Source organism: Falco rusticolus, chromosome 6, assembly GCF_015220075.1.
Source record: "Falco rusticolus isolate bFalRus1 chromosome 6, bFalRus1.pri, whole genome shotgun sequence".
Classification (NCBI taxonomy): Eukaryota; Metazoa; Chordata; class Aves; order Falconiformes; family Falconidae; genus Falco; species Falco rusticolus.
The window spans coordinates 24,212,036-24,222,039 of record NC_051192.1 but is presented as its reverse complement, the minus strand read 5'-3'; the positions used below and the strand labels follow the sequence as shown (position 1 = coordinate 24,222,039).

At 42.7% G+C, this 10,004-nt stretch overlaps 1 protein-coding gene across 1 annotated transcript; it reads left to right on the top strand.

Annotated features, from left to right (window-relative positions):
* The first annotated feature begins 5,000 nt into the window (after window positions 1-5,000).
* CD24 (CD24 molecule) lies at window positions 5,001-9,736 on the top strand. The gene is made up of 2 exons (XM_037392961.1): window positions 5,001-5,176; window positions 7,708-9,736. Exons 1-2 carry the CDS (start codon window positions 5,108-5,110, stop codon window positions 7,885-7,887), a joined length of 249 nt encoding a protein of 82 aa, XP_037248858.1. The 5' UTR covers window positions 5,001-5,107; the 3' UTR covers window positions 7,888-9,736.
* Window positions 9,737-10,004: the final 268 nt, after the last annotated feature.

The window sequence follows — 10,004 nt, the reverse complement described above, 5'->3', positions numbered from 1 at the left end:
AACACTTTGTTACAAATCTAGCCATCATTACTATCTGTGTGCTTTACTATGCCGATGTAATGAATCATTACTTTAAATTTGCAGCAAAGAAGACTCTGTATTAAGATAAATATTCTGCAAAGATAGTTTGGCAAAGAAACAGGAAGCCTATGGGCTGTGAACCACCCTTCATGGATTTTGTCTGAGAATTATATTTAAACCTGCCTCAAATCAGAAGATGGAGAAAATGAGCTTTGATAATTTTTACCTCTTCATGTCTATAGGCCTGTTATCTGACATTATGCCTCATGAGCCGAAGGAAAGCTCTGTCTTGGTTTTGTCCCATACCAAATAGCATGATCTCAAACAATTCCTGAGCATGATTCAGGGGTTGGCCCAGGCCAGGGACAACTACTACCTATAGGCAGCTTAGATTCAGCCTCCATTTTCTGGAAGCTAGGAGAGTTTAATAGTATGGATGCAGCTAGACACGTCAGTTGGCCTCAAGGCCAAAGAACAGGCTCTGCTACCATTTAATTTGTTTCTATTGATGTCACCCAAGAGTTTGTTTGACTAAGGGAGAAAGGTGTGCTTTCCAGCAGATCTGAAGCCACACCTATCTGTGTAAGCTGACACCATCCCTTGAAGTCCACCCAGTAGCCAAAAGATCCATGGGTATGAGGGCAGCAGCTCTTAAACATTTCTTCTTGACAGTAGTTCTGGAATCACGCTTTCACTTCTGCTCAAACTTCCAGGCTAGAAATTGTGGCTTTGTTTACTTCCATAACTATATACCTCTAATTAAGCAGCCTGATGCTTTTTGCCTCAGATTGACATAGAAGGGAAACAGTGGCACTGCTGGAATCCTGGTGTAAGGAGGGTCTGGATTATAGCAACAAGGCCCATGTCTGAAGACACGTATAGTGGAACCCAATCAACATTTATTACCAAGTGGAGATTTACAGTACCACCAACCATTCCTTCCATTAGAAGCTCTACTAACTTAAATTTAATATAAACCCTCCACTGGAAAAGAGAATGTAACCCTCAATATATATTTCGAGTTCTTACCCAAGACACACGCCAAAAAGCTTTGTCCTGTTGCCTAAAATCTGTTCCAACCAGTCAGCTCCCATCAGTATTTCAGTCTTGTTCTGCACTGATAGTGAATGTGCAACTGTAAGGAAGGATGCTTCAAAAAAAGCCAGCAATTTTTGATTACATGGCTGGAGCTTTGATGCTGCTGCACAATACGTCCTTTCTGCTAAACAAGTAGCAAGAGAAGGGCCAGCCTAGCTTATGAAAAAATAGTGTTCCTATATATTAGGAAATAGTGACCTGTGAGTTTCTCAAGGCAAAACCCATATGGCAATATGGACATCAAAGGAACTTATCAACAGATGGTGTCAGCGTAGATCACCACATATGGGCTAGTCGATAGACACTGCAAAGTTGGATTTCTCTCTTCAAAGTTGTCCTTTGAAAAAAGGTCAGGTTCTAATATACGAATGCATAACATGTTCACAGATGGGTATTAACTAAAATAATTCATAATAGGACCCAGGTGAGTACTGAGAGCTGCAGTGCACTCTAGCATGAGCTTGAGATGGATGAAGGCCCTGCAACGAGCCACAAGGTCTAGTAAGTTCTAGTCTATGCACAGCCAGAGGGATGAAGATTAGGTTGGGAATACAGGATCCAGTGATTCTCATTGGCAGCTGATGCTCCTAAAATATTTAAGTTTAGATTGATAAAGATTGGCAGCTAAAATGCAGGAGTAAATTAATGGTTAAGTCAAAATTAGTTCCCATGAATTTCACTCAAAAAAAAAAAAAAAAGTGACAACACTTATTTTGCTAAAGTTGTCCAAATTTAAATACATTACTTAGGTGTCTTAGAGACTATTTCTCTCCTTCCTTTTATAGATGGCTAAATTTCTTTTTCTACCAGTCATTTTAGCTGATCTTATTTGATAATGCATTATACAAAACAGCACAAGTTTTGCTTCTGAACACTAGACTGAAAGTTATGCTTATTGTAAAGTTCAATCAACTTAAAAGTCACTGGTGGAATATATGGATGAACTTACATTTAACTCAAAAGATCAAAGTAGTTTTCTCTTCTCTTTGTTAAGCTTTCTCATCAGATATTATGCATTTAACTGGGAGAGGTGCTGAGTACTATTCTGAACTAGAAAAAAAAAAGCAAGCAGAACAATGGGGATTTAACAATAATATTTAACACTGTATCTCAGCAACATGAAAGCTCTTAGAGCACACTATCAAGGTATGTTTGGTTGAGAGAGTATATTGTATTTTCTGACAGAAAAAATCAGAAGTGCCTTTTGGCCACCAGATAGCAGTGCTTCACTTCGTACAGTTCTCAACTCAATTACAGTGCTTCTTGCCTCATAGAAAAATCCGTATATTGGGTTCTGGTCTCTTGCTCAGATACATCTTTTGCAGACTTCATTATAGATGTCAGCTGCAAAAAGTAAAGATTTTGGAATTGGGAGCACAGGTGATTTATGTGTTCAGGAGGAATCAAGACTATTGCAGCTTTCCTGAATGGGGAGAGTTAGTTGTAGGAATCTAATGGAACATAGGCATTATAATTATAATTTCCAATGACAAAAGTTTCAAAGAAAACCTTGGGCATAAAATATTTTTAGCGCTTCTCTTGTGCTGCTAGTACATTTCCTTATTTGCTTTAGTATGTCAGGAATATTTCAGAAAGGCATGTTTTTTGGCCTCAGAACATACATTTAACATAGTTTTATAGTTTCAGCCATTTATAATTTCTGCCAAATGTTTTAAAACCTCTGCATTTTTATTTATTTTTAAATAGAAAGGAACAGAGTTAATAATATTTTTAGCAAGATATCCCCATTTTCGCTGAAACTTGTTAAAATGCTAACACTACATAATAATAATGAGCAGTTGTATAATGCTGTGTTGGTTCATGTCACCTTACAAGAACCGTGCATCATCCTTATTTTTTACAGGTGCAGTTCCAGACCTCAGCTAAGATGCACTGGGTAGAGAGAATGGGAAAAGCCATCTGAGAGTTGTTCCCTCATTCTCATCTGTCCCAGCTTTGACATTAACATGTCTCAGCTGCTGCTTTAACCTGAAACAGCTAGCTTTGATCCCCATGGGATCATGCAACAGCTGTATCACTTCGTTTTCTCCCAGACAAGGTGGGAAAGATTATAATGGAAACCATCTCTGTCAGCTTTACACTAGAATATTCTTTGCTTTGGCTAGCGTAGAGCCCTAACTGGATTCCCTTCCTTTTGCATCTCCTCCAGGGGGTCTGGCATCAGAATAGTGTGAGCCCTCATTTTATTGCTACGATTCACATGACTTCTCTCACAGGGAATTTCACTTTTCTGTAGCGTTAGCCATGCCTACTGAGTGAAAAGGTGACCTTCCCTCCCATTTGTGATTTCATTTAACTGTGACAACTAAAGGGAATTCTTTGCAAGGAAAAGTAGTGACAGGAATGTTTTCAGCTTTGTCACACCTCTCTTGTTTTAAGTCCATCACAGTTTCCTTTTTTCTCTTCTTACATCTCTATAATAATGATAAACCCATCTTCTGGCAACCAGCGTTCAGCAGACAACCAGTGAATATTCAAAGACATAAGATCCTCAGATTGATGACTATTGCCATAGTTACTCTACAGATAGACTATGCCTCTAATAGTTAGGAACTGGAATTTGACTGTGATCAAGGATTTATTAAAAAACCAGGGAAATGTTACTTCATCAGTGCTTTGGACTTGGTGTAGCTCTCAGAAGATCCTCCATCTTGGTATAGAATAAGGATTGGTGTCTTGGGTGGTACAGTTTACCAAATACCTTTATTCCTGCAAAAACAAAGTAACTACAGCTTTGTCAGGCATTCTGAAGCAAATAATGTGGGGATGGATTTAGAATGATACATCCTCGCCTAACACAAGTCCCAGCATCTGGGTCTGCGGCGTGTCTCTCCATGTTTCTTGTGCTTTGGGACTGAGTTCTAGCAGTACCCTCGGAAGAGCTGTCCTGCCCCTGGAGATGGCCAACAAGTTATGCAGCACTGAGCTCGGACACCTCCTCACACTTTGCTCTGACGTAAACATGAATGTACCCAATTTTAAAATCCATTTATTAGTTTGAGCTAACAAAACATCTTCCTCTTCTTTTCAATGGAAATAACTGTCACAATGAAATCAGCACATCAGTGTCTCTTTTTGTAGTTTATAAAGTGGACACAGACCATTTTTGTTACTTTGTGCACTGAGATGCCTGACCAATTCGGTGAGGTGCTGGCACAGCCGACTGTCCTGGTCTGTTGAGGGTGGAGATGCCACGTAACTACTGTATTTACTGTGCCAGAGATGGAACCTTACCTACAAAGAGGCTGCAGCTGGAAGAACCTTCTGTTCCACAGGTTTGTTACTCTTTAAGAAATAATGGTAATGATCAAATATTTAGATCCAGAGACTGCTTGAAATGGCAACCTGCAGCCTGAAGTCCTAGCACTAGTGGTAAAGCAGCTCCGAGCAAGGCGGGATCTCAACTCCTCGGCCTTTTATCTGCTGTTCCCTTCGTTCAGAAATACTTAGAGCCTTTACCTTTCCTTCACTCACTCATGATTATTTTTTTGGGGGGGCGGGGAGGGCGCGGATAAAAAAGTCTGATGCTTTTACAAACACGTTTCTCCGGAGTCACTGCAACGCAACCTCTGCAGCGCCGTGCCAGCCCCTCGATGCCCGCACACGCCGCCGGCACCAGACAAAGGCACCACCGCCCGTAAGCCCTAACCGAGGGGAGACAAAGCGCCCGGGCAGCCGCCGAGCAGCCAGCGGGACCCGAGCGCGGCGCCGGCAGCGCGGCCCCGCAGGAGCTGCCCCCGCGCCCCGGCCCGGCGCTGGGGAGGGGAAGCGGAGCCCTCAGGGCCGCGGGGGCGGCGGGCGGAGGGCGGGAGCAGAGGTGTGGGGAGGAGGAGGGGGAAGGCGCGGCGGGGCGTCACGGCAGCCCGCGCTGCCATAAAAAGGCCGGGCGCGGCCGAGCGGCGCATCCCTTTCGCCCGCAGCCACAGCGGCAGGAGCAGCGGTAGCAGCGGGGCAGTAGCAGACGGGCATGGGGACGGCGCTGGCGGCACGGCTCGGCTTGGGGCTCCTGCTCCTGGCCCTCCTCCTACCCACGCAGGTGAGTCCCGGAGCGGCTCGGCGCCTCCCCGCTGCCGGCCCGAGAGCGAGAGGCGGGAGAGCAGCTCCGCCGAGACCTCCCGCAGCAGCCCCGCACCCGCGGCGGTCGCCTCGGGAGGGACGGGCTTCTCCTGCGGGGCCGTGGGGCGGGTGGCCCCGAGGGGTGCTGCCTCCGCCTCGCAGCCCGCCGCGGCACCTCGCCGGGCAGCCGTGGGTGGCGGGCGGCGCCTCCGCCCCGGGGCGGTGGCGGGGTGCGAGAGAAGCGAGCCCGGGCAGCCCCGGCTGGGGAGGGGCCGCGCCGCCCGCGGGTGGGCTCGGCCCGCCGCCCTCCGGGGGACCGGGCGGGTGTGGGCCCAGCTCCCCGGGACGGCAGTGCCGGTGCCGTGGGTTACTCTGGTCAAATTAAAAGAAAAAAAAAAAGTCGGAGTTCTCCTTCCTTTTCCTCGGGGAGAGCCGCGGTGCGAGCGGCGGCGGAGCGCTCCCCCGCTGGGAAGAGGGGCGACCCCTGCGACCCCGAGCCGGCTGCGGGAGGGCACCGGGACCCCGGTCCGGGACCCCCGAAGCGGCGGGGCCGTGGGTGGGGCCCGTGGCGGCAGCGGGAGACCTGGGGGCTTGAAGCAAAAGGACATCGGTCTCGGTGCTGTGCTGGCCGAGCCGTACCCGTGGTGCCAGGGTAACGAATGCAGCTAAGCCAAGTGAGGCTCTCAGGTGGACGTTGTTCCTAAACGCTGCCCTTTGAAAAGGGTCAATAACACAATATCGTAAAAATAAACAGCAAGAGGATTGCTGGAGACCGTTTTAAATATTCCCCTCCCTGCCTTGTTTGTGAGGAAGAGCGTTATCCCTTCTCCACTCCTCTCTGTGGAGTCCTGCCCTTATCAGTGATGAGAACAGGATCAGACCCTGTGAGTTACCAGTATTTGTCACATGCATGTTAAGAAGATCTGTCTGGGGTCCTATCTACCGTGATGTTGTAGAACTTGGCTCTAAGCCTTTCCTTTTCCACCATGAAAAAAGAAAAAAAATCCAGGAACTAGGCTTTCTGTTCAAGGCTAAGAAAACTTTAAGAATGTATAACCAAATGTGAAACAGCAGTGGAGACTCTGTGTGAAGACTAGAAAAATTCTGGGGCAGGCTGGGACTTGCCTTGTATCCAGCTGTAGGTTATTAACTCTGCAATTCATTATTGATCACTTTCGGACTGATTTCAACAGAAACTTCCACACTGTAATTTTTATCCTGCAGTCCTAGATTGCTTCCAGCATGTTGCTGGTTGCCAAGAACCCTACCTACCAGAAGCTTTACACCAACCTGATATTTTATGATAAGTTTTTTCTGTAGAAAGTAATTAAAGAACACACTCATGCAATTTTCTAACAAATATAACATTGACTTCATGGCTTCAGGATTGAGAGGCTATAATTTTTTCAGCTAAAGAAAATTAATTTTCCCGGCAGCACTAAAAGTGTAAGATAAAGACACCTTTTATGGAGAGTATTATTTATTGAACTAACTGCTCTCTCTTACTAGAGCTTACCAAAATGCTCTGGTACAATATAACTTGTTGCCACAGAGCTGAAGCCAAGCTTGTTATATTATGGTCATTTTTGAGAAACAGTTATGTGATTCTTGCCCTTGTTTTTTTAATCCTGATGAATTGCATGTGTGGTTTTTTTACTTGAAGACCATGTTAGCTTAGCTCTGAAAGTTTTCCTGTGCATGTGTAGGAAATAGCTTGATACTGAAGTTACATAGTGTGCACAATTTCGTGCTTTATCCCTATAATGCAGAGTTGGGGGGGAGTATTTTTTGTATTGCTTTCTCTCAGCATTTGTTTAATTTGCTAATACTATATGGTTTCTCTACTGCATTTCTTCTTTGTATGTTCTAGCATGCTGATAGGTTATGATTTAATCAGTGTAGTTCCATTGTTCTAAGTTCTGCAGTTCAGTACTACCATAGCAAGAGTAGGAGAGGGGCTGAAATACTAACCCTGCTCACATAAGCCTCACCATTGCTTGAAAGGGATCCCCAAAACCAGCCCCAGAAACAGTATCAATAGATTCATCATCATTGTTTACTCATATTTCTGTTTGTGGCTTAGTATGCAAAGCCAATGAATTTGTGCAGTTGTCTTAGTTTTGGGTTTTCTTTTTCTGCTTGTAAGGTATTCCTTTGCATAGTTTTACATTTACTCTTCTTTTTTGGTGTGAGCTTTTTCCAAAGCTACCTCTATTCCAACTTTAGTTTTAGTGCAGGGTTTTGATAAAGTGATAACTATGTAACAACATAAACTTTTAGAAAAATGTTAATTTATTTCTTTAATGAATCCTGTGTGTGCAATTCAGTATGTCTTTGTCCTTAACTACGCCATGAGAGTCATGAGAGCAATTGCGTGTATCATATCTGAATATTGTGACTGACTGGTGCTACGCATTGTTCATTACTACTAACTTGTCTTCTGAACTAAAAATGAAAAAAGACAAACCCCCTTTTTTGTTACTCTTTCTCCCCCTCCCCCTTGCATTCTAGATCTACTGTGATCCCAATGGAACAAATCCAACACCTTCAAACAATTCAAGTTCCACTTCTCTGTCAGCTGTCACAAATTCAGTGAACAATACCACCCCTCAGGGACATGGAAATTCCCTTCACTCAACCACAAGTCTTCTTTTCATTCTCTCAGTTTCTCTTCTGTATTTTTGCTGTTAAGAGACTCTGGCATGGAAATGGCTACCACTCCCCACCCAGTTTCCTGAACCATCTGAGATGGCTAGATCTCCAACCCAGCATGAAAACAAATCAGTCCAAACTCTGCATCAAACCAGCTTGGTTCTACTCCATACTCAATTTAGTACCAGTCTGACCTAGAGAAGCACTCAGTATTCTGTCTTTCCAAAGCTGACCAGTGTGAGAAGACCGACTTCAAGGAGATAAAATGATGACCTCTTTCACCAAATGAGCTGGAATTCGAAAAACAAGATGGAAGCAAAAAGAGACAGTATTGACAACCCCTGATTTAAAGCTGAGAAGAAATGCTGTATCTTATAATATGGATGGATAGTGACACCACCAAGAAAAAAGGCTACAGGGTTTATCTACCATATAGAATAAGGACTTGAAGAGACTTTATTTTCCGTTTAAATTCATTAAAGTCAACAGGCTCATAGAACTACTAGAAAACACAGAAAAGCTCAAACGGTTCTGTTTCTCGCACAGGCTATGTGGTTCTAACCTATGGGTAGTAGGATGCATGCAAAAGAAACAAAATGTCAGTGGAAAGGGTTTCTTCTAGATTTCACTTAAATTGTTACAAGGCTAGGATACTAAATTTTTGTAAGAATCCTCTTATTTAACTTCTGAGTCCTAACCAAATAGCTAGCCAGGCAGGGCTAGTTTTGAAATAGCTAAACCCCACCAGTTTTCTTAAGAGTTGAATTATTTATGGTGGGAACTTGAATTTGACTTTTTATTTAAATTGTTTGTATATTAAACCATATGTGCCAGAGAAAGGAGGTGTGACAACATTGGGAAAAGTACCAGGAGGTTTTTGTAAATTTAGTTCAGACAAAACAAAAAAAAGTCAAGAGGTAGAAGTTTCCTCTTTCCCTATTTCTCCTCCCAAGTTCTACAAGTCATATAAGTTCTTCTTGCTTCTGGAACTTTCCTTAATTATGAAGGATTTATGGAATCTTGGAATCTTTTGAGTAATGCTCTAGTGCTGCTTTTCTTTTTTTTTTTTGGCACAATGTGAATAACTTACTCTTTGGGGTTTTTTTGAAGAGTTTTAATTGTGATAGTTTACTTTAAACATGGGCTAATACTTCTAATGAGGAGAAGGAATGGGGAGAGGAGAGCAAACGACCAAAAATAAGAAATTAAATGATCAGGTGTTTGGAATATGAAGACCGGAGTCTTAATCACTGAATTTGAAATCTTTGTAAATACTACTTTTTAAAAATTTTTCTGAATCAAAATTGCTACACTTGCACAGATTGTTTCTGTATCATCCTACAGTTTAGATAATAGTATCTGGTACTTGATCAAAGCAAGCTTTGTTGAGGAGGTTCAACTACCTTGATGATAATATCTTGTCGGGAGAAACAAAAATAAAGTTGATATGATCGCATGTGAGTATACATGATCATATCACTGTGTATAGATATTTATCTCAGTATATTATGTCAAACATGGGTGGCTCTCAATTTTTTTTAAATATACATCTGTCTTTTGGTTACATTACCACCAATTCAGAGTATCATCTATTAATCGCAAACTAACACAAATTCATGTCAGTGAGTGTACATGGACATTTCCTTATGCTTATCATTTGTACTCAGTAAAATGTTAATGATTGTATTTTTGTGTTTGTGTAATTATGCTTTGATTTATTAGCTACTGATTTTCATTTGGGAAAAACCTGTAAATAAAACTGTGGACAGGCAATGCATTCTAGATGCACTTCCAGACACTTCTACAAAAACTTGTAACTTGCCTGCATAAAGTGAATGAACTGTTAAGCAAGACAGTATATGTGATTAAAAACCTTAAGGTCTAGAAATGCTGAAGTGTAATTAGTTTTATTTCTTCGTAAGGTCTGGTGACACAGGGAGTCTGGATGCTACTCTGAAACCAGTGAGTGAGACTTGATTAACATCTTTAGTAACTGTACTAAGTTTTCCATACTTATTACAGCCTCTTCCCTTTCAAAGTATTACTATGCTTTAATTTTATACAAACAGTTCTTGCTCAGTTTCCCTTTATTTCTTACTGTGGCAATGAGTTATTTTCCTTATAATGGCCAAAGGTGTCTTTCAGCTTCTGGTTAT